The 25,892-nt window shown below is 31.6% G+C and overlaps 2 protein-coding genes across 3 annotated transcripts in view; both read left to right on the forward strand.

Annotated features, from left to right (window-relative positions):
- The window catches only part of LOC18047370 (peroxisomal membrane protein PEX14), a 4,911-nt gene extending 3,974 nt beyond the window's left edge, over positions 1–937 (forward strand). The window contains exon 14 of the mRNA XM_006439751.2: positions 817–937. Within this exon, the coding sequence (XP_006439814.2) occupies positions 817–937 (121 nt within the window). The remainder of the gene's footprint in view (positions 1–816) is intronic.
- A 1,245-nt stretch (positions 938–2,182) lies between these two features.
- On the forward strand, positions 2,183–23,121 carry LOC18047371 (1-deoxy-D-xylulose 5-phosphate reductoisomerase, chloroplastic). 2 transcript variants are annotated; one of them, XM_024189544.1, is made up of 12 exons: positions 2,183–2,516; positions 2,889–3,070; positions 3,361–3,447; positions 3,851–3,976; positions 4,068–4,130; positions 4,268–4,417; positions 4,596–4,663; positions 5,047–5,158; positions 5,234–5,338; positions 5,493–5,614; positions 6,590–6,736; positions 22,864–23,121. In XM_024189544.1, exons 1-12 carry the CDS (start codon positions 2,426–2,428, stop codon positions 23,030–23,032), a joined length of 1,422 nt encoding a protein of 473 aa, XP_024045312.1. In that variant the 5' UTR covers positions 2,183–2,425; the 3' UTR covers positions 23,033–23,121. The 2 variants fall into 2 exon arrangements, with proteins under 2 accessions (XP_024045312.1, XP_006439818.1); XM_006439755.2 differs by lacking the exon at positions 22,864–23,121 and adding an exon at positions 7,401–7,974 and having other exon boundaries at positions 2,187–2,516.
- The last annotated feature ends 2,771 nt before the right edge of the window (positions 23,122–25,892 follow it).

Genomic DNA, 25,892 nt, shown 5'->3' on the forward strand with positions numbered 1-25,892 from the left:
CTGAATGTATACTCAGAAGAATGATAATAATCGTCCAGAATATTTGATATCGATGTGAAACAATGTGCTCCTTACCACATCAATCATGTACTTTACTCGTGCAATAATGCACTCAACTGTTTACTTCCCGTGAGAGTATAAGGTTTTGAACCATTAATTCATGATGGCAAGCCTTGTGTGTGTATCATGGACTAGTATTGCATAAGTCCATTAGAGTGCAAGCTATTCTTAATCGTGGTCCACATTCTCACTCACTGCACGACGGTGGTTAGTCTTTCTCATGAGTAACTGGACTTTTATGTTTTCTTTTTCCTTTTTTTTTTTTTTTGTTTTTTTGGTTTCATCATCTTACTCTTGCAGAGTCTAATTTGCACGCTTATATTTTGTGATGGTTGCTTTCCGTAGCTAGCTTTCTCTTTCAAACTTTCACACATTTCTCGTTGACTTGAAATTCATCTACCTAATCTCGTGTCTCTGTTTAAACATTGTTAATTAAGAAATTAATTAAGAGTATAGGGACGGCGTAAAAATAGCGGTATGTTTTTCACGTTGGTTAGGTGGGGAGGGGTTATAGTCAAGCTGGACACTAACGACCGGCGTACCAGACCAAGAGGGCCAGCACGCGTGTTTCCAGTTTCTGTCTGTAGTAATCTTGAAAATGTTGTAAAATAAAACTTTAAAATATTAGAAACCAAATTTGAAATTTTGATTATTTCAGGAAAGGTCAATGGTGGCCTCCTTGGTACTATTATTATATTATATTATTGTATTTTTTCGGACAACGGTGCTATTATTATATTAGATTGCAAGTTACAGCCAAAGTGCAGCAATGAAATCCTTCATTAAGGATGATACCAAGTCAGCGAGTTTAGAGATGCCGTCAAATACAAGGGCCGCTGAATCAGAGCAGTCGATTTTGACTCTTTTATTCCAGTGACAAAACTATATGTAATTATGATATTCCAATAAAAAGAGATTATTTTATACCATCGTTACGAAAGAGTGATGTAAGCAAGAACCTATTAAATATGGTTTGGCTACCTTACAGTTTCTGTAAGGTACAGTCCCAACAAAATAAGTGACTCAACGTAAGCCCATTCATGTGAGTCAATCATTCCATTTTATTAGGGGTTGTACCTTACAGATGTTGTAAGGTAGTAAGACCTTAAGGTTTGGCTACCTTACGATTTCTGTAATATACAATCCCGATAAAACAAGTGATTGAAGGTGAATTCATGTGGATCAGTCATTCTATTTAATTAAGGTGTTGTACTTTAGTAAGGTAACAAGACCCTATTAATTTTTTTATTTTGACCACGAGGTATTTTGGGGAGGGCTTTAATTGTGTGAGGTACCTTTAAGCTCGTACCACAACCTAGATTATAAGTCTCCTCTCGAACCGAGAGGCACAGGTTCTCCCAACAAAAATGATTTTCCTGCTACTCGAACTGGAGAGTAAACCCAATCAAACCGCTTAAGGGGACTTCATTGCCAGTGGAACCAACACTTTGTTGGTCAAGACCCTATTAATTTAATTATCATCTTCATGGCAAAAATTACAAATAATATATTTTAATTTCTCAGACGGGTAGTTGAGACTTGAGAGATCAGAAACGGCCAACATGAGCGAATATGAATCTTGTTAAAGTCTATGAGGATAAGATGCCCCAATATTTTTTCAATCCAAAAATGAATTCTACCAAACCATTACGCATTGAAATTTCACTTTGGGTCAGTTTCAGTCTCTGTTTTGTGCAAAGTGCGATTCAATACTGTTTTTTGAAAAAAAAAAAAAAAAAATCCACTCCATTAGAAAAATGACAAATTTTTTTCAATATTATGGAAGTATCAGAACAATCTCCCAACAATAACAGTAACACTACTTTACTCGAAAGACATAAAATTTGGACGCGTTGCAGTGGAATCAAACGCGGCTACCACCATATACAGACGTTAATTAATTTATCCTTTCATGCAGTCATGCCCATTATGGAAACGACGTCGTAAGGGGTGATTTAATGACCTGGCAAACGGCGAGATCTCTCTGTTTTCACCTTTCCACCAATGTGATTTCCCATTGCAATTGCCGCTCTCGTCGTCTTATCCTCGTGTTGCCACGTGCATTCTCATCACACACTTTTCATTTTCCAAATTTGTTTACTACCAATTAGGCTGTTATGGACGGCACCTAAGAATTTGCAGTAAAAATGGATAAATAATAAAATGGGAAGCCATAAATAACAATGCTGTTGATGATGATGAATTTTGGTCAACTTCGTACACCGCCACGAATTACATTTTAAAGTCACTTTCTCCTCTTCTTCTTTCATTATTTCTTTATTGCTGCTCCGAACTGAAACTTGTGTTGAGAGAGAGAGAGAGAGAGATAAAAAGAGGAGAAAAAAAAAAGGTTGTTAAAGCTTTGATGGCATTGAATTTGCAGTCCCCAGCTGAAATCAAGGCTCTCTCTTTCTTGGAGACAACCAGGTCAAATCATCGCCTCCCCAAGCTCTCAGGTTTCAGATTCATTACTTACAAACATTCTTGAGTTCAAATTTTATTCAGTAAGAGTACGCGTGTGTGTGCGTGTGCGCGCGCGTTCAGAATTGAGATGTTACGGCTTTAATTGGTGAAAAATAATATTATTAATTTGGCCGAGCCCCAGACCGGAGTTTAGCTTGGCTGTTGTTGTACTTTCGAAAATTTAAATTAAGCAGTTACCAACAATTCCCTTAATTTCGCTATGATATTTGAGTTGGTGTACGTGTCTCTAATGTCTGTCAGCTTTGTTTGGTGGCGATTGTGTTAATTAATGTGTCCGAGCTTTCATCTATTTGAATGAATGAAATTAAATAAAGGTTTTTTGCTGTCATTTTATTTATTATTAGGTGGGTTTCCTTTGAAGAGGAAGGATAATGCAACGGCGACGTTTGGTAGAATAGTTCAATGTTCTGCTCAGGGACCTCCTCCTGCATGGCCAGGCCGAGCTGTTACAGAGACTTTTCGTAAGACTTGGGATGGTCCAAAGCCAATCTCAGTGCTTGGGTCAACTGGTTCTATTGGAACTCAGGTACTTCAAATTTAAAACCATCCAGACATCAAAAGTATAACTAATGGTATAAAAATGCATCAATTAGACTAACATGTTCTAGTTTTCTGATAACTAAGAGTTCCTTAAAAGATCAATCCCTGTGCTATTTAAAGTTGCTAAAAAAACCAAAAACAGGAATAAGTCATGGGACCAAACCATTTTTATGCAGCTAAAATTAAAACTCATAAAAGGAATAGGGGCCAAAGGAGGTGAATGGTTACTGTCCTACCCTCTGATATTTCTCCTTTTAATTTGTGTCTATTAACTAGACGTTGGACATAGTTGCGGAGCATGAAGATAAATTCAGAGTTGTGGCACTGGCAGCTGGTTCAAATATAACTCTTCTTGCTGATCAGGTAAGCTTTCTGTTTCGTGATGTTCAATAGAACTTGCAAGTTCACTCTTTAGCACTGTGATGGTCAAAACTTACCTTCATCACTTTATTTTGTAAATTTACATGGTAATAACTGATGATAAACTATCACTTATCACCTATGTCACATAAGCAACATGGGTTTTGGAGAAACACCACCAGAAAATTACTTTCCTCTTATTTATTTATCTTTAACATATAGAAAGTTGTTCCACAGTGTTAGCAACTTTGAATCAGCAAAATTTTATTTCTGATCATGGTTGAATTTATTTGTTCACATCTAGGAGAACAAAGCGTTGATTTAATGAACTTGATCGAGTAGATTGAAAATCAATATTGTAGCTTTAGCTCTCTTGAATCTTGATTAATCTTTTAGCACATTACAGGTGAAGAGATTCAAACCTCAAGTAGTTGCTGTTAGAAATGAGTCATTACTTGATGAAATCAAGGAGGCTTTGGCTAATGTTGAAGAAAAGCCCGAGATTTTGGCCGGGGAACAGGGAGTCATTGAGGTAGGAATCTACCAATTCCTCCTTTATTTTGGTTACACGGATGGAACAAATTCTTATTATTGAGAAGATATTGTTTTGAATTTCTTTTCAGGCTGCCCGACACCCAGATGCTGTCACCGTGGTGACAGGTATAGTCGGTTGTGCAGGATTAAAGGCAAGTCCCCAATTTTGTTATTGAATTCCTTTTTTATGGATCCCAGATTGAGTAGTAGAGTAGAAGCTAACCAAGATTTCAGTCATCAGAAAACATGAATTTGCCATCTGAAAGTTTTCTTGTTATTTTTTTAACAGCCTACAGTTGCTGCGATAGAAGCAGGAAAAGATATAGCTTTGGCCAATAAGGAGACATTGATTGCTGGTGGTCCTTTTGTCCTTCCTCTAGCTCACAAGCATAACATAAAAATTCTTCCAGCTGATTCAGAACATTCTGCCATATTTCAGGTATGAACACTTATGTGTTGATTACAGAGTACCAGTAGAATTATATGTAAATGATATATTCTTTCAGTGCATTTGTAGTACTTTATTGTCTGTTATGCATTTACGTATTTCTATGGTGAATATCTTTCTTGCACTTGCATCATCTGACTATAAAACGTGTAAAATCTCCTTTCTGCAGTGTATTCAAGGCTTGCCTGAGGGTGCACTTCGGCGCATTATTTTAACTGCATCTGGTGGGGCTTTCAGGTGTGGGATCATAATTCCTGTTAGATTCCTTGATCTTATTGGTGAAAATCTACATTGGGAACATTATTTTGTTTTACATGAGTGACTCATATTGCATCCACAAACTTCAGGCTTAAGCTTCTGTCTTATTTTTACTTCTGTTGTTTATTATTATTATTATTTTGGCACATTACCCATATCCATTTATGCCTTTTCAATTTTTTTTTTAAATTTTACATTGAATAATTTTTTTAAATTTTACATTGAATAATGGAGGATAGTTGATCTAACTCACCAACATTTTCATGGCGAATTTTGAACCGCCACTTCTGCATTTTGATTCTATCCATTGGGTGCATTACATAGAAGCTTGACTAACATTTGTTACTCTTTATTTCTGACAGGGACTGGCCGGTTGAGAAACTGAAAGAAGTTAAAGTGGCTGATGCATTGAAGCATCCTAACTGGAGTATGGGAAAAAAGATTACTGTCGATTCTGCTACCCTTTTCAACAAGGTTTGTTTTCAACTGACTTCTCCATTGTACAATTTGAAAATAAGTTAAGGCCCTCACACTCTTGTTATTTGACAGGGTTTAGAAGTAATTGAAGCCCATTACCTATTTGGAGCCGAATATGATAATATTGAGATAATAATTCATCCACAGTCTATCATACACTCAATGGTCGAAACACAGGTCTTACTCTATCCAGTTGTCATGTTAGTTTATAGCAGCGGTGCCATTGAGATAACGTTAGCTGTGCCATTGAGATGACATGAACTCTCTGTGTAAATTTTGATAGTTGTTTCTTGCCTTCTGATCTCTTGTCTTTGCATCAATATCTTTTCAGGATTCTTCTGTTATTGGACAGTTGGGTTGGCCTGATATGCGCTTACCAATCATTTATACAATGTCTTGGCCAGAAAGAATTTACTGCTCCGAATTGACGTGGCCTCGCCTTGATCTTTCCAAGTAACTGGTTTTTTCCCTTGTCAAAATATGGTTTTAAACATCTTTTGTCTCCTTTTTATAAAATAAAAACTCCTTGTGATTATGTTTCAAAAGTAAGTTCTGCTTTACGTACACTGGCAGTATTACTTTCAAATGACCCAAATTCAACCCAAGCATTTCACAATCGTCTATTTATTGACACTTGTTACTAGAAATGGTGAGAAACGAAACAGAAAGAAATAGAATAAAAGAGCGAAGGAAGCAAGATATGTAGTCAAGACATCATTCTTTTATTCATTCATGACCTGCCTCTCTCTCTCTCTCTCTCTCTCTCTCTCTCTCTCTATATATATATATATATATATATATATATATATATTTATATATTCCTTTCCTAGTGAGGACATTCTCACTTTGTTAAACTGAGGACGTCACTAAAATCCAAAAAAAATACAGATTTCAATACATTGAAAAAACACAGTTTTTTGTCTGTTAGTGTATCGAAATATGCGTTTTTTTGTTGAGATAAATCTAATTCATAGATAATACAAATCTTATTCCAGTAATGGTCACCTATGCTTGAATCTTGGGGAGGTGGATTTTTGAAAAGAAAAGAAAAAAAAGGCTTTGCAGCCCTACCTTTAAGGTTAAAATAGGAGGGAAAAAAATCAATATCCTTACATTTCTAAAATAATATATTCTTAGAAGTGGCATGCCTTAAAAACATGGATGGATTGAAAAGTGATCCTGTGACCAATACTTTTAATTGTTTCATTTGCATTATTCATGACTGATGAGCATGCAATTAAGGTGATTTCAATTATTTTTATTTTGTTATGCCTCCATTATTTTATCTCTGAAACAAATGTTCTTAGAGAAGACTCTTGTTATAGGGATTTTTCATGTGTGAGGTTAAAACAATCTTTCTGTGTGTCTTTATATCTATGCTGAGGGTCATTCTTAGATGTGTGACTAAAATTGAAATGGATGATTCAGGCTTGGATCATTAACATTTGTGGCTCCTGACACTGCAAAATATCCATCTGTAAATCTTGCCTATGCTGCTGGACGGGCTGGAGGCACCATGACAGGAGTTCTTAGTGCAGCTAACGAGAAAGCAGTAGAGATGTTCATTGATGAAAAGTATGTATCCCTGGTCTTGATAGAAAATATTGCTTTGTTAAGTTTTAAGACATGATGAGTTTGTTTCCTGGTTTTCCTTGAATTTTGTGTGATTTTATCGTTCAACAAGGAGCGTGCTAAAGATCACGTTAATAATGCTTGTATCCAAGGGGGCAACCCAATTGGTTTGAATCTTGCAATGGAAGCAAGAGGCCAAGGGTCTAACCCCCCACACCTACCTTGAAGGTGGTTTGATTTGTTTTGGGATGATGTGGAGTGAGGGGCATGGCAACTGAAAAAAGAGGGGGGAAAAAAATGGAAAAATACAAGAACCCAAAAAAAAAAAAAAAGGGCTAGATGGTCATGAATTATGCAGCATAACTCCCGAAATTCATAGTTGCTTATTAGTTGGAAATAACTTTTGACACTCATTTTCATATTGACTTAGATTGTCAACTTCTTGATCTCTACTAGTTCCTGCCCATGAATAGAAAAGAGGGAAACTTTTTCTTGTGCAGTGAAATGATCAAAAGTTTAAATGATATCATTCTAGTAATTTCCAACTACAGTTCTTCTTTAAGCTTGCTCTAGTACTGCTCGTATAATAAATTGGAGAGCTTAATATATATTAATAATATATTCTCTTGCAAAATATATTAATAATATAGTGTCTTCATGGATACAGGATTGGCTATCTGGATATTTTCAAGGTTGTGGAGCTAACGTGTGATAAGCACAGGGCGGACTTGGTAACCTCGCCTTCCCTAGAGGATATAATACATTATGATGCATGGGCACGAGAGTATGCAGCTGGTTTGCAATTTTCATCTGGTAGAAGCCCTGTTCCAGCATGACTGCTTGCATTGATGCCCTACTTTGAGAACTAGAGAGATGTGTTTACTTTTTGCCAAAAACTGGTATTCTCGTCAATGTTTAAAGAGGCATCGAGCAATTGTACCATAAATAAATATAAGGTGGGGATTCAGTATGTGTCCCCGATTTTATAGGTGCAAATGTATGAATGCATTTTTTAACCAATTTGACTGTTGGTGTTCTCTTAGTATAGAGGAAAAAGGGATATTTTTTTAAATCACAAATAAATGGAAGATAAGAAAAAAATGTTTTTTTGTAGTGCAAAGAAATATCGCTGGTTTAGAGCTAAAGGTCTATATGTATTAACAATGTTTAGGCTGGGCTTGCTTTACGCGTCTATATCGGCCGAGGTTTGATAATGGCAAATATTTTGTTGTTAGTTTCAACTTCATTTGAAAGACTGAATGGCCAGAATGCTTGAAATTGTTCATTTTATACAAACAATCACAGCAATTGAGAAGGGCAGCTCCAATATGGAAGAAAGATATATTCCTTCCCTCTTGCTATGTAATATTGGAGTGGGCAATAACATTCGGATTGATATCGAATTGGTCTACGCAGGAAGACACCTCCCCCCCACCCCCCCTTCCCCCCCGGCCAAAAAATAAAAAAAAAAAGGACCTTACGCCTCAAACATAGTTTTATGGGAAATGATCAGTTAATGCTTTGATCAGTCATTCAGCTTAAGTTTATCGTAATATCAAAACTACTACAATAATTTGAATTTGTTAAAATTTTCATCTTAAGTTACTATTGAGATATTCAATAGAATCTAAGTAAAATGACCATTTTATCCTTGAATTCAAGAGCTTTTTTTTTTATGCCATATATAATAAAATTAAATTAAAAAGAAAAACAAAAATAAAATATCAAAACCTAGTAAACCCAACAAGCTCTTTGTTTCATAACAAAATCCACCAACGATTTTGATCGCTAACCAAAATTTGTAACAAACCTTCATTAACCAATCAAACCAAAAACAAGATAAAACATATCTATCTTCTTCCTTATCTTTTCCTTCTATAAATTTTTAGGGTTTACAAAATCAAGTTAGGATGTGTATCAAATCCTTCACCACCAAAATTCTTCATCACTAAATCATTCAACCATATGCAATAATTGACAAAAACATGCATTAGGCTATGAAGAGTTGAATACTACCCATGAAGTGTCTTATGGTGGTTGTAACTATCCATGAGGCTAGCAAAAGAGGCATCGACAACAATGATAAGTTGCAATGGTGGCTATGATACTGTAAACATTTAACATGCTAAAAAAATAATAATAATAGTTTAAAATATAAAAATAAAAATTGATTTCTTATAACTCTAATTTCCTCCTTACTTAAAAAAATATAATTTATCTTTGCAAATTTACACAATCAAACTCAATCCACAAATTACCCTCAACATTAATTCATAGACATCCAATCAATCTAATCCTTAAATTCAATTTCATAAACACCTAATAGAAATTGTGAATTACCCTTGTGACATCATTATTTATAAACGACAATTAATATTTTGGTAAATAGTTGATACAAATTACAAACTTAGGATGAGAAATTGAACAAATTTAAATTTTATAGTATTTTTTGTAACAGAGCAAACTTATGGTGGAGGATTGGTAATTTTACAATATTGAGCATGTTAAAATGTCTAAATTACCCTAATGACTTCATCAGTTATGAATGGCACTTAACGCTCTGGTGGACAGTTGATAAATATTACAAACTAAGGATAGGAAAATTGAGTAAATTCAAACTTTTGAATTTTTTTTTTATAAGAGTGTAACTTAAGATAGATGATTGATAATTTCCTTAGTTTTATTATTTCCACAATTGCAATGTTATAGTTTTCAAAGTAATTTTATTAAGTCACATTTGGTATTGAGATAAGGTGGCTTAAAAGCCACAAAAAAAAAAAAAAACTATAGTTATAAATAGTGTGTGTGTGTAGTAAATATATTTTAGGCGCAAATCATATCTACAAACGTTTACCAAATATTTAACAGCTGTGATTTTTAACCTATAGCTATCCAACCATATTACCAAACTGGACTTCTATATAATAGTGGTCATATAACTATTTAATACAAATGAAAAAGATATATCTTTATTTGTGAACATTTAAGAAATCAAGGATCTCTATATTATTACTCCGTTTTTCAAGTTATAGTGTGTGATAAATATGATTAAAAAAGAGCTCTGAATGTCAAATCATTGACTCATAACTAAGCATAAAGTTGGAGTGAGACGAGAGTAAAAGCAATGACAGATGTACCATAAAGCCAAAATGAGTCCAAAAGAAGAGAATGGTAAGGTCATGGTAAATTTTAATTTAGGCTTCATCTGGAATTAGATTATGTTGTTCTAGTTTCAATGTAGAATTGCATGATACTAAGTGTGAGTTTTGGGATTGCGGTGATTAATGGAATAAGTTTCTTTTGTTGTGCGGATAAGATAAGCTGTTGATTAAGAAAACAGTTATGTTTGACAAATTATCTTGTTGTGGTTGTTATGAGTTTGAAAAACTGAGTATAAGCATTTGATAAAAAAATTTATACAAAAAAGTACAATTTTATTATACAATGACTAAAATAAATTGCCTTGTGACTAAAATAAACACAAGTTTAAATTGACTTTTATTAGTATATTAGGATTATCAAAAAGTAAGACATAATTATCTTTTTGTTAAAATATTGAGGTTATAATAAAAATTTTAAAAAGACGTGGTAGCTTATTTAATAAGTTGCTGATAAAAACCGACTAACTTTCTTCTTTTAAAAGTGGGGTACTTGCCAACAAAGAAATTTATTAAATAAGTAGGTCTTGAAAATTTTATCAAATACTATTTTTGTCAAATATAAATAAGCTAATTTTATCAAAAATACTATTTTTGTTAAATATAAATAAGCTATTTATAATGTTTTAATCACAGTCCCAAATAAGGTCCAAATTAGTGAGTTCAGAGATGCCATCAACATAAGATAGGTAAATAAGGTCTAAATTATTGCAATTGTAGTAAGTTTGAAAAGTAGAGTACGTATATTTGGTAAATTTTTATTACAAAAGTGCTGTGTTGTTTCACAATAACTAAAATTTACATAAGTTTAAACTACCATTTAGTTTTTTATATTATGTTCATAAATTGTTTATGCCTTTTTTGTCTTTTTATAATACATAAAATTACATGAAATAAAAAACTAAATTGAATAAAACTTGACGAACTTCATAATCTATTAAAATATGATAAAAATTCATACTAATACATAACCTAAATAAAATAAAAAGTAACTTGCATTGCATTCACTTTAAACTTGTTACAATAATATTCATCAAATTTTCTATGTCCTGTGATCTAGAGCATTACTATTATGATACTCTTTTTTAATGACATTTTCTCTTACTATTCCTTTATTAAAGATTAAACCATAATTACTTTCAATGTTGTCAAAATAAAGATCACGTTGTGCGTGCCTTCTTAAATTATTGTACAATGTCGTGGCTGCAATGATTATTTTCACTTGTTTGGTAAATGGATAGTTAGGCATATCTCTCAAAATATTCCATCTTTTTCTCAATACTCTAAATGTGCGTTTAATAACACTTCTACGAGATGAATGAGCATGATTAAATATTTCTTGAAAAATTATGGGTTTATTACCTCGACGAAAGGGTAGAAGGTGGTATTTTTTTTACCTTTATATGGATCTAAAAACCATTAATTTGGGGGTATCCCATGTCAACTAACTAATATTTTCTTGTTGAGTAAAAAATATATGTATTTGCATCATTATATTTAAAAGATATAAACTATAATTCAACATAAATACTTTATAAAGAAATATATTTAAGAAAGCAATATTTAAAAAAGGGAAAAGAAAAGTAGAATACCTTTGGGAGACTTTAGAAAATTCATTTTAGGATTTATAACGGTTGCTAAAAGGATCCTTGCATCGTGTGCACTGCCTTCCTAACCTACAAGTGCGAAACTAAATTACATATCAAAATTATATGCAACCATTATATTTTAAGTTGGTATTCCTTTTATGCCAATATATGGCATTTAATCTTCAAGGGATAGCACTAATACAATCTTGATAATAACATAAAAACATATTCATTACCAATTTGTAACTTTGCAAAATAAAAATTAAGAAAATTTAATTACTTTACAATGGGGCATATACCTTGAATCTCTCAATATTTCTTTAGGAACTTCCTTGAATGTAGGATCTTCTGGCTTTATTATATCTATTATCATAAACAAATAACATCTAATGATTAGCTAGAATATCTACTAATAGTTTCACCTGAGCATTGAAATCATTCTTGTGCTAATTGACTTCTGATTGATGTTTGATGTAGGATATTATCAGAAGATTTTGGGATTTTAATTATTTCAAAAATTTTATATTTATATTTTAATTAGCATTAATTATGGTATTTATTTAGATCTTTTATTTTTAGTTTAATTTAGTTTCCCTATTTGAGTTAATATGAGAAAGTATGTTTTCCTAATATAAATAGGGAGGTCATGTCAATGTTTTAAAGAGCCTTATGATTAATAAAAACTCCTATTTTATAATTGATAATAACATAAAATATTAACATAGATAAATATATTAAATGTTAAAAGAATATATTAAACGTTAAAAGCCATTTAGAGTTAGCTTTCGTGTAAAAGTGTTCGTAGTTCGAAAAAAAATTACGTAATCATATGCTAGCCTTATTGATTTTTATAATAAAAAAAAAGAAAAGTAAAATACAAAAAATATGAACTTACTAGATTAAAATTTTAATATTAGAGAAAATATATAGTAGTTATTGTAGTAATATGATATCTAATGGTATATATATTAGGGTTTATAAAAAAAAGGACATGATTATTTTTTTGTCAAACTATAATAGAAACGTTAAAATGTGTGATGGCTTATTTAATAAGCTCTTATAAAAAGTAGTTTGTACTTACTTTTAAAAGTTGTCTTAAATGAAATAAGTAGCTTTTACTAAATTTACAAAATACTATTTTTATTAAAAAATTATGAAATAATTAACTTATTGAATTTCAATCTTAATTCCAAATGAAAGCTCAATAAAATTAGAGTAGTTTCCTTTTTAACATATGAGTGGTAAAGTTGAAAGGGAAATAGAAAATGAAAGCTTATTTTTTAACAATGCATCTTTAAGAAATGATACATTCTCTTGAAACACAACCAACAAAATACAAAAACTAATAGCACCCCCCGGTGAAACAACCATCTATCAAGCACGCTGCAGTCACCACACACTAGCGACCAAACCTGAACTAACGCTTTCTGATTATATTGCCTTGAACCAGTAGCCTCACCATTGCGGGTAAATCACTGCCACCACCAATGCTCCCATTGACCTTAAAGTGTCTAAATATGCTCATCTAATTGACTTTTTTCGGTCGTCGTTGCCGGAATACAATTTGAAGTCCTAACCGATAGTAGTCAATAGCCACTGCCCTCAAGCAGCTGTCCTAGAAGTCAACAAGAATTTTTCAACCAGGGAAGGAGCTTAGTTCTTCGGCTGGGATCTTTGTTTTCTGTCTTTTTAAGTTTGTTTTTTTTATTTTGTATAATTTTCTTTGATTTACTATTTTTCTTTTTTCTTTTTTATTTTCATTGCATCTTTGTTTTTGGATTTGTTTAGATTTTTGTGGTTGGATGTTGTACATCTGTTGTTCTTGAGGTTCTTTCGGTGTTGAAGATGGTGTTGTTTTAGGTTTTTTTTTTTTTATCATGATTATGTCAGTGTTCATATCGGGATGATATGAACACATATTTACTATCGAATTGGAAGAGGTTTCACGTACATTAGCTGAGGTGGGATAGATCAGTCTCGAGAAATTCCTCTGGTACTTAAGTGGTTTTAATGGGAGGAAATTTTCTTTATTTTCTATTATTTATAATGGTTGATAGATGATGCATCTATTTTAAGCTCGAGTCTAAGGTGTTATCCTATTTATTTTATTTAAACTCGACGTGGGCATAAATTTTAAGCTGGATATGATCCTGTATTTATGCTTCTTTTAGCATTGTATTATTGATCATTAATGATCTTTGAATGAAATCCATTCCTTTAAAAAAAAAAAAAAATAGTAAACATATGAGTAGCAATTTTCATTCCGCAACATCAGAAATGATTTCAGTTGCTCCCGATAACTTATCGATTTTGGAATACTCTGGCAGTATAATAGAAGAGCGATGTTATCAATTATCATGTCACGCCCGGCCAAAATTTCTCAGACAGCCAAGTGGCGCGTTAGTCATGGAGTTAGAGATAGATACAGGACCCGAAAATGACTCTAATGAGAAAAAATCAATTATACTCAATATTATTGGCCACGTGACGGAATTACCAGCCAATAGGCTTAAAAAGTTGCACGGCACTTTGGTTTCCAATTGAAAGAAGAAACGATACCAGTTTATAGGAGTGATACGGACTTGACTAGCTTACGGAATCTGTAAGCTACAGACCGCAGCATCAGCCGTTGGATGTGGAGTGAGAAACTAAACAATAGAAAATCGGATGGTGGGATGACGGAAGATGTTTGTTACAGAATCTGTACCATAGACACGTCCAGAGTGATACTATCAAAAAAAACAAAAAAGAAGCGAAACCAGTCTGTTTCTGCCAAACAAATGTATTTTCCCAATAAACGAAATCAAATTACACGACAATAACGACAGAAATCATCTATAAATTATAATAATAATAATATATGGAGCTGGCTAAGTTACAGATTCTGTAACATACAGATCCAACTTAGCCAGCTCCTGATTGGTTAGCTAGCTACCAAACAAAAACAATTGCACGCTTTTTCTCCATATGCAGGACAGGTGTGGTGCATGCATTGGGTGCGTATGTTACAGAATCTGTAAGGTAGACAGGTCCATAATATATATACATTTTCTGGACCAAGTGTATTAATCAATCAAACAGAGCGTACCAAATAAAAACAAAAGATGTGCATAAATTTTGCAATAATGTTCACGTGCGAAAAAGACTGACATGGCAACATCTTGTGACCTGATTAGCATTTCCGCCTCGCGGCATATCCACATGCTGCCGCGTGGCACCTAATGACCTAATCACATTCCCTGGATTGTTATAGAACCACAAATAAAAGTTTAAATTCCCGTAAAAGGGGATAATTAAAATAAAACGTACGCCTTATCATTAATATGTGATTCTGAACGATTTCGTACAACACAAACACTTTTTGTCAGCATCTCTCGTCTTTCCTTTCTTCTCATTCAGTCTTTTTTTTTTTTTTATATATTGATGATACGAGTAATGATACAGCCACAAATTCTTGTACAAATTTATTTTGTATAAACTGATGTGGCATGATAAGATTAGTTGAATTAAATATCACTTGGCCCACATGATTTATTTTTATTAATTTATATTTTCATTCAACCAATGAATTAATGTCACGTCAGTTTGTACAAAATAAATTTGTACAAGAGTTTGTGGCTGTATCATTACTCTTGATGATACTCTCAACCGAAACTCTTGCCTCATACAAATAAGTGAATAACAATAATAATAATAATAATAAGAACAAATAAAAAAATTGTAACGCTCGATGGCTTTGAATTTGGTGTCCCCAACCGAAATCAAGGCTCTGTCCTTCTTGGATACCACCAGGTCCAATCATCGCCTCCGCGAACTCTCAGGTAAATAATTAGCCAGCGCCCAAGGCTTTAGGAACCAACCCCTTTGATCCAATACTGCTTTTTACCTTTCAAATAGGCGCCGATATAACAAAATCTTTTATGTTTATTTCTGAATAATAAAAAATAAATAACGTCATATCTATAATTTTTTTTTTTAAAAAAATTCAATCTCCTGTGCCCACTTACGAAAATATTAGTTAAAAAAGCAAAAGAAATGATTTCTTTATGATGTTGTAATTTTTTTACATCATTAATAATGTTTTAATTGTGTACCGTTGGATTAAATCTAATGGTATACAATATTTGTTCTAAAGAAAAAAATTAAAAATAATAGTATACAGTTTGTTAACCGTTCAAGGGTAGAGAAATTTTGTAAAATAACTGTGACTACCCTTAATGTTTGAAGCAATTTCACTTAAATAGCATAGTTTATTTAAAATTACTTTTCAACTCTCCTTTAAATTTGTATTGTGATAATCTTTTTTTAAATAAATCCTCCAAAATCTATTACCATTAAGTATAAAATATAATATGAAGTAGTTTATTTAACACAAATCAAATAAATAAGTTGCAATTGTAAAATTAATTATATATAATATAACACTAATAAATAATATAACTAAATACATACACTTAAGTGAATGTCATAGGTACATCAATAAACTCATTGGTGAGATTGTTTGTAACCTAAAAAATACTTGATGACACCTGTTTTAATAAAATTTAATATCTTATATCAAAATACTCATTATTTTATATAATATTAAGGACCATTGTATAATTGATCATGAAGTATATATTATTTTTAACACTCATTTAACATACCTATTCTCTGAATTTTTTGTTTAGGATTTCTTTATAGTACTTTATGAGTTTTTACAACATTGATAATAGGATTGTTGTGGACTCTTGGATGTTAGGGTTTTCATATTTACCATTCATTTGATATAGTGAATAAAAATTTAGCTATTTAAATCATAACAAGTAATCTTCATGTTGCAAGTAAACATAGATTTTTTTTATTTTTAATTAATTGATAAAAGAAAATGTATATTATAATTAAAAAAATCCCACAATCAATAATGGGGTCATTGGATTTAATATTAGAATCTTCACCCTTAATTTAATTTTAATGGATAAGTAATAATGTAACAAGTAATCTGCAAGTTGTGATATTTCTTCATATTTTAAATTATTTTTATCTAATCAATTGATAAATATTTTAAATCATCAAAAAATGAAAGAAATACAAGTAATTTTGGAATTAAAATTATTATGTATTAATTCTCTTACTTTACAATTTTACATTTTTTTAACTTTTACATTTGGTATTATAAATTTATTTAATAGCATTAAAATAAATGTAATTAACAAGTAATGTTATTTCAATAATACTTTATATAAAGATATTACATAAAGTCTTATAATAATTTGTATTGTATGAATTTAATTACAAACCATTAATACCTAAACAATAATGATAATAGAAGGCATTGTAATAGAATATTTTATATATGTTTTATTAGTAATACTATGAGTTACAACAAATGAGAAATATTTTATTCACCAATGAAAAATATATATGGCTATATAAATATATAGTGAGAAATATTTTGATTTAAATTTTTAACAAAAAATTAAACTATTAATTTCATGCAATTCAATGGTGGAGGATATGACATTATGAAATTATACTTTGACTTTCAATATTAACCATTAGACTATGAGATATTAATGGCTCAAATATTGTGTCAAAATTTTAAGTTAAAGTATCCTAAACCATGTCTCTATAATGGAAATATAAAAACATACAATTAATTTTTCTCATTTTGTCATTAAATATTATTGGATGTAATATTTTATTTATTGTCACTATTACTTGTCATAATAAAAGCAATGACTCTTAGTAACATAAAAATTTTATAATTACAATCAAAGAATAACGATAAAATAATCTTTCATGATTCATAAACTAAAGTTAATTAGGAATATATGTTAGATTAAACTTTTATGAAATTAACAAAGTGACATTTGAAAATAAAATGAAAACAAGCTTGTGAAAGTTAAATTTTATAAGGCTTGGATAATTTTCTATCATGTAAATAAAAATATAAAAAAAATTTCTTTCCCATTTTTTCCACATAAATATTATTGGAGGCAATATTTTATTCATTGTCATTAGTAATAGCCGTAATAAAAGTAATGACTCTTAGTAACATAAAATTTTATTATTACAATCGAAGGATGTCAATAAAATAATCTTTCATAATTCATAAACTAAAACTCATTAGGAATATATATTAGATTTAACTTTTATGAAATTAACAAAGTGATATTTGAAAATAAAATGAAAATATATAGGCTTGTAAAACTTAAAATTCCTATCATGTAAGAATATTAATTATATGATAAACAAAGAGTTCAAAGAATAGGTACATTAAATGGGTGTTAAAAATAATATATACCCCATGATCAATTATACAATGTTCCTTAGTATTATATAAAATAATGAGAATTTTAATATGTGATTTTAAATTTATTACAACATGAGTGATCAAATAGTTTTTAGGTTACAAGCAATCTCACAAATGAGTTTATTGATGTGAGTATGTCGTTTACTTAAATATATGTACTTAGTTGTGTTTTTTATTAGTGTTGTATCATATATAAATTTTGCAATTACAATTTATTTATTTGACTTGTGTTAAATAACCTACTTCATATTATATTGTATACTTAATGGTAATAGATTTTGAAAGATTTATTTATAAAAGATTATCACAATACAAAATTAAAGGAGAGTTAAAAAGTAATTATAAATAAAATATGTTATTTAAATGAAATTACTTTAAACTCTAAGAGTGGTCACAATTATTTTACAAACATTTCTCCACCTCTTGAACGGTTGACAAATTGTTTAACATTATTTTTAATTTTTTTCTTTAGCAAAAATATTGTATACCATTAGATTTAATCCAATGGTATACAATTAAAATTTATACAGCAGTTTGTGAAAATTTAATTATTAAATAAAAAGTATATAAAGCAATTTTGAAAATGTCTTCAAAATGAGTAAAATATAAATTGTATTTCAATTATGATAAAAATAATTTTGAATGGATAAATTATGTAGATGAGGATGTAACGATATAATTATTCAAATAGAATGATTTTCAAATGCAAAAAAAAAAAAAGACAGAATATATATAAAAGAATTTAATTTAAATATATTATTTATTTGTGGAGGGTAATTTTGGAATTTTAAAAAGTTAAAATTATGGTATCACCCAAGTACTTATCTAGGCGTCTTTATCACTTAATGCTGCTTTTAAATTTTAGCACAAGTACGATAATTAGTCACAAAGGTGTTTGGAGCTTTCAACAAATTGAGAAATGACAGAATCTTTAATTAAATATTTAGTAAATTTTATTTTAAAAAGGATTGTGAATTTTAAAAATAGTGTTTGATAAATTTAATTTTTAAATTATTGTAAGAATATAAATAATTGAATTGATCATAATATTAAATAAAATTTATTTAAATATTTATAAATATATATATATAATTTTGTTGTTACGTACTTATAATAATTTAATAACTATAATAAATATTTTATATCATTAATTTTAATTTAATTTTATTTAATTTTATTTTATTTCATAATTAATAAAAATAATTTTAAATTTTTATAACATATGTGATGATATATATAAAATTATATTAAGTATAAAAGTGCGTAAAAACAGATTTAAAAAGCTTACTTCTTCCTCCCTTTTAAAATTTATAAAGTAATTTTTTTAAAAAATTATTAAATACTAAATTAAATTTTAAGCTTTTAAAATTATTTTCAGTCTCCAAAATCAATCTCGAAACCCTTGATGAAGGATTTGATTTATTTTTAAAATTTTCATTTATTTATTTTAACAAATTAGGCGGGATTTGGTCGAAGACGAAGAGGAACAAGGATAATGGTACGGCGACGTTTGGGAGAAGAGTGAAATGTTCAGGTCAGGCAAGTCCTCCAGCGTCAGCGTGGCCAGGCAGAGCTGTTGCCGAGTCGCGTCCAAAGACATGGGAAGGTCGAAAGCCGATTACAGTGCTTGGATCAACTGGTTCTATTGGAACTCAGGTACTTAAAAAAGTAGTGGTAGCCGATAATAATAGTAATAATCATCTATATTCTATTCTAATTTTATCGTCATGCAGACCTTGGACATAATTGCAGAGCATGAAGATAAATTCAGAGTTGTGGCACTGGCTGCTGGTTCTAATGTTACTCTTCTAGCTGATCAGGTAGGTGACCAATCACTTCCATTCTCTTTCTGGTTTTATTTTATTCTAATAGTGTACAAACTTGCAATGACACTGTTTACTAAACTGAACTTCTAAAACTTTATTTGTAAATTTTCATGATAATGATTGATTATAAGCTACCTATCAGTATTGTGGCTTCAGCTCTCTTGAACCTTTGACTGATCTTTTAGCATATTACAGGTGAAGAGATTCAAACCTCAACTAGTGGCTATCAGAAATGAGTCATTAGTTGATGAACTCAAAGAGGCTTTGGCTAATGTTGAAGAAAAGCCCGAGATTATGACTGAAGAACAGGGAGTTATTGAGGTACGAATCATCTATCCATTTTTTCCTCCTTTCTTTTGCCTGAACAACTTCTTATTGTCGAAAACATCATTGTTTTCAGGCTGCCCGGCACCCAGATGCTGCCACTGTAGTTACTGGGATTGTAGGTTGTGCGGGATTAAAGGCAAGTCCCACAATTTTGTTGATGATTTCCCTTTCTAGGAATTCCGGATTGAGTATTAGAGTAGAAGCTAATTAACAAAGATTTCAGTCATCGGAAAACATGAATTTGCCGGCTGAAAGTTCTCTCTCTTTTTTTTCTCTTCTCTTTTCTTTTAACAGCCTACAGTCGCTGCGATAGAAGCTGGGAAAGACATAGCTTTGGCCAACAAGGAGACCATGATTGCTGGTGGCCCGTTTATCCTTCCTCTAGCTCACAAGCATAACATAAAATTTCTTCCAGCTGATTCAGAACATTCTGCTGTATTTCAGGTATGAAAATATGTACATTGATTACTGATTGCATGTAAATAATAGATTCTTTCAGTGGATTTGTGCTACTTTATTGCCAATTATGCATTTAACATATATCTCCTATGGTGATTATCTTTCTTGCCTTGCATCGTCTGACTATAGAAAGTTTCAAATCTTCTTTCTGAAGTGTATTCAAGGCTTGCCTGAGGGTGCACTTCGGCGTATTATTTTAACTGCATCTGGTGGGGCCTCCAGGTTTGGCATTTTGGTTCCTGTTAGACTCTTTAATCTTATTGGTTAAGGTTTATGTTGAGAACATTATTTTGCTTTACACAAATAACTCATATTGCCTGACTTTAAAACTTCAGGCATATTTCCTTTTTATTGGCATCAATAAACTTGAGGCTCAGACTTCGGTCTTAATCTTACTTGTGTTGTGTGTAGTTTTATTCTGCACATTATCCCTTTTTTTTTCACTAAGATATCCTCATCCATTTACTCCCTAGATTTTTTTTTTTCAACTATAACGTTCAATATTGGATGGATATTTGATCTCACTCATCAACAAAATCATGACCAAGTCTGGAATGCCACTTCTTCTGGAATTTTAATTCTATCCACTAGGTCATGTATAAAAATTTAAAAACCTTCTACCCATGGGGTGTATAACTATAAGCTTCTTGAATATTTGTTCATTTAATTTCTGGCAGAGACTGGCCAGTAGAGAAAATGAAAGAAATTACAGTAGCTGATGCATTGAAGCATCCTATCTGGACTTTGGGGAAAAAGATTACAATAGACTCTGCTACCCTTTTCAACAAGGTTTGTTTTTATCTGATGTCTCCACTATAAAATTTGCAACTGAGTTAAGTCCCTCTCACTCTTATTATTTGACAGGGATTAGAAGTAATTGAAGCCCATTACCTATTTGGAGCGGGATATGATAATATTGAGATAGTAATCCATCCACAGTCTATCCTTCATTCAATGATTGAAACACAGGTCTTACTCTTTCCAGACTTGCTTGTTAGTTTATAGTAGCAGTGATATTGAGATGATGTGAACTCTCCATATGCCTTTTTATACTTGTTTCTTATTTTCTTATCCCTGTCTTTGTATGTATGTCTTTTCAGGATTCTTCTGTTATCGGACAGCTGGGGTGGGCTGATATGCGCATACCACTTCTTTATACAATGTCTTGGCCAGAAAGAATTTACTGCTCTGAAGTGACATGGCCTCCGCTTGATCTTGCCAAGTAAATGGCTTTTTCCCCTGTCAAATTATGGTTTTAAACATCTTTTGTTTTCTTTGTAGAAAACAATAAAATGAAATAGATAAACCAAAATCCTTGTGGTATGTTTCAAAATAAGAAAATTTCTGCTTATACTTCGGCAGGTAGTTTTACTTTCAATAGTGACCCAAATTCAACCCAAGCATTTCACAATCTTCATTGAAATTAGCTAGGAATGACTGTTTACATTCCAAGTTGGAATTTTCTGTGTCATTATAAGGTTCTGGTGTCAAGAAAAATTTGCTGATATTTCACTTTATTGCGTACCAAGTATGCCTGTCATCTGCTTAAACATATCAGTATGATATGTTTGAACAGTGATCCCAATGACCAGTTTGATTAACTGTTTCACTTATTGTTCATGACTAATGAATGTACAAATAAGATGGTTGCATGTATTTTTATATTGTTCTCTTTCCATTATTTTATATCTGAAACAAATGTTCTTAAAGAATCCACTTCCTGGGAGGAGTTTTCATGTACGAGTTTAAAATAATCTCTTAGTGTGTCTTTATATGCGGGAGAGTCATTCTCATACGCGCAACTAAAATTGAAAGGGATGATGCAGGCTTGGTTCATTGACATTTATGGCTCCTGACACTGCAAAATTTCCCTCCGTGACTCTTTGCTATGCTGCTGGACGGGCAGGAGGCACCATGACAGGAGTTCTTAGTGCAGCAAATGAGAAAGCAGTAGAGTTGTTTGTCGATGGAAAGTATGTATCTTTTATCCTGATAGAAAACGTTACTTTCTGCACTTTAAAGACTTTGATGAGCTTGTTTCATGGTTTTTCAATGTTGTGTGATTCTATCTTTTAACAAGGAACATGCCATAGAACCCAAAAATGCTTGATGATCATAAGCTATGCTGCATGATTCCCAAAACTTCGTAGTTTCTTATTTTGTTATTAGTACGAAATAACTTTTGAAATTCATTTTTCGTATTGATTTTGATTGCCATATTAACTTCTCAAAATATGTCTCACATTGTTTGGTTGCATGTATTTTCTTACAATTGTTCACCAGTCCATGCCTGTGAAAAGGGAAGAGACTAAACATTTTTCTTCCATGCACAGTGATATGCTCAAAAGTTTAAATGATATTATTTTAGTTACAATTCTTCTCAAAGGTTGCTCTAGTATAGCTAGTATTATAAAATTGAGAGCGTAACATCTTCTCTTTGAAAATATATTAACATATAATATCCGCTTGTATTCAGGATTAGCTATCTGGATATTTTCAAGGTTGTGGAGTTAACCTGTGATAAGCACCGGGCAGACTTGGTGTCCTCGCCTTCCCTAGAAGATATACTACATTATGATGGGTGGGCACGAGAGTACACAGCTAGTTTGCAACTTTCATCTGGTAGAAACCCTGTTCCGGCATGAGTGATGGCTTCCATTAATGCCCCATTTGAGATCTGGGAAGATATACATGTTTGCTTTTTGCTAAAAACTGGTATTGTTCCCAAGGTTTGTGGAGGCATGGAGCAATTGTAAAATAAAAATAAAATAGGCGCTGGGGGATTCAGTACATGTCCCCCCTCTTTTTAGCTGCAAAATGTATGAATGCGTTAGCTAACAAATTGGGGCATTGATGATATCTTAGTTAAATATCAAATGAAACAAGTGGAGGATTTTTTTTTCCTAGTACATTTTAAATGGGGAAGGGGAAAAACTTGTTTCTTACGCCGTGGGTTTTAGCCTTAAATCTTGCGACATTAACAAAGTTTCGGCCTGCAAACAATGCAACTCGTGAAAAATATAATCTAATCAAACTTAATCTAATCAACCCATATACCAGCGCTATTAAAAACAAAAAAAAAAAAAAAACCCATGTAACAGCGAGCTGGATTGGTTGGTTGGGTTGAGTTTTCAGCAAAAAAAAAAAAGAAAAATAATAATAAATAATAAAGTATTATTTTTCAAACTTTTAAAAAAAAAGTTTCAACTTTTTTCAGGAAGCTATTTTAATGTTAAAAATAGGTAAGTAAAATTCATTTATATTTATTTTTTTCAATTTTAATTTTAATTTTAATCTAATATTAAGTAATAATTTACTGTTAATATTTGAATAATGCAAAATTGAAAAAAAAAAAAGAGATAATACTTGTGCAGGTTGGCCGATTGAAATATTTTAACTTATTTAGGTTATAAAAATTTACAAACCCTACCCCAACCGCACTAATCCAGGGTTGAGTGGGTTGGTACACACACGTAAACCTTCCGTATTTCTAAGTCTAAAATGATGAAGAATGTACCCAACAAAATTGAATTATTTGTGAAGGGCAATGGATTACTTTTGGATTTTATCTGTTTTTGCGTTTCCACAAGCCGGAACTAGTTGGTATGTTTACATCAAATTGTTCCTTAACTCTACACCAAAAAGACAAACATACCCTCGAGTGTCGACCTGCATAGTACTACCGGGATTGCCATTTCCGATAGTGCTAATGGAAAAAGATAATATCCCTATTCGTAGAAAGCTGCGGGACGTACACATTATTACTTCATTTTGAAGAGGTTTTGGAAATGAACAATGGATGCCACGAAGTCATCTACTAATTATTGAGCATGTAGCCAGAAGACGAGAGCGTTAGTTGTCAAGTAAATGCATCTATTTATTATTATTATCATCATCATCATCATTCTTATTCCATTTTGGTGTTGTTTATTTGAAACTATTTTCTAATATGGAATAATAACGTTAATTATTAAGTAAAAACGAATAAATATTACATAAATCTAAACTGGAAGTACTAATTGCCATAAATTAGTGGAGATAATATATTTGATCCAATCCGGATTGAATCACTGTCCTTTGATTAAAATTAAATTTAATTTTCGCAGCAAAATCGTCAAAGTAAATGAAGTACGTAATAGCAAACCCCAAACGGAGCAGTGTTGTGTGACTATGATTCAATTGCTTTATTTCAGCCAATCGAGTGCGGTACCAAGCCTACATACACTTTGGTATTAATTAAACATGTAGTGTTATTTAGAGGTAGACCCTTATGAATTAATTAACTTATAGACCATTATGGTCTACGTAACACATCTTGCTGCATTGATCAAGTTCATCAGAATTTACAACAGAACCTGGAACGCTTTTTATCACCTTGGTATTTCATCCGTTTCATGTTTAAGATGCATTATTATTGTCGGTGCCGACGTTGAATCATTAATTGGAACATTTTAAAGCTATCAACTTATCATGGACTTATTGACAAATTAAGACAATTTAAAGTTTAATATAATCACTCTTGACTCTACTCAATAGAAAAGCAGAAAGTTCAGTGGGAACAGATGTACAATTTAGTGCAAGCAGCATTTCAAGGCTCTTTCCCTTAGCTGTTAGAGAACAACGTTTTTGTTGTTCGAGATTCATCATCTTGGAAGCACATAGGATTAGAGATTTCGATTTTTCTTCATGGAATGCAATGTACCATCAAACACCCACTAGACACGGATGATTTAACAGAACTTGTCACATTATCTCTCTTCATAGAGTCAATACCAATCATTATTAGTGGAAAATTAATATGTGACCGTATGTTAATTTCTTATATAGATCGATGAAAGATTAATCTTCCCCCCCTTTTTTTTTTGGGACAAAGAAAAAAAATGAACTTTACTTAACTATTAGATACATTTTCAATGTTATGGGGTCCCAACCATGCACAACAAACAAAAAAGATTGCTTTCAAAGAGCTAATACATTCTCTATCATCCGATGTTAAAACAAGCATCTAATAATCCTCTTATATTATGCTCCGTTGTGTGTATGGAAATGTCATGAGTCATGTAAAATGAGAAAAGCAGACGGCAGCAGGGTCTTTTTCTCACTTTTTTTCTACTATAATCTTATGCTTGCTTAATACGTTCAGAGTCTTGAAAGAGATTTGTCATTTTATTGGACGAAACATTGGCAATGGACGTAGACATGAAGATAAAACACGGTCTGCCATTTTGAAGAGGGGGAAAAAAAGGGAGCATTAAGTAAACATGGCCAGCTATAAGCTACTCATTGAGGAATCCTCTCTTTCGCTCGCCCCACTCACTCGCTCACTTTACCTTATGAATAAAAGACAATATTGGAACTCGGAAGTTATCCAAATGTATGATATTTCAAGGAACTTTGCTCTTCATTTGTAAAATGTTGGCCAGTGGCTTACCGACACATGGTATGCACAATATTTAGGTACATCTCATGTAATTCATTGATTCATCCCAAATCAAGAAAAAAGTA

The sequence above is a fragment of the Citrus clementina genome, unplaced genomic scaffold (assembly GCF_000493195.1).
Source record: "Citrus clementina cultivar Clemenules unplaced genomic scaffold, Citrus_clementina_v1.0 scaffold_3, whole genome shotgun sequence".
Classification (NCBI taxonomy): domain Eukaryota; kingdom Viridiplantae; phylum Streptophyta; class Magnoliopsida; order Sapindales; family Rutaceae; genus Citrus; species Citrus x clementina.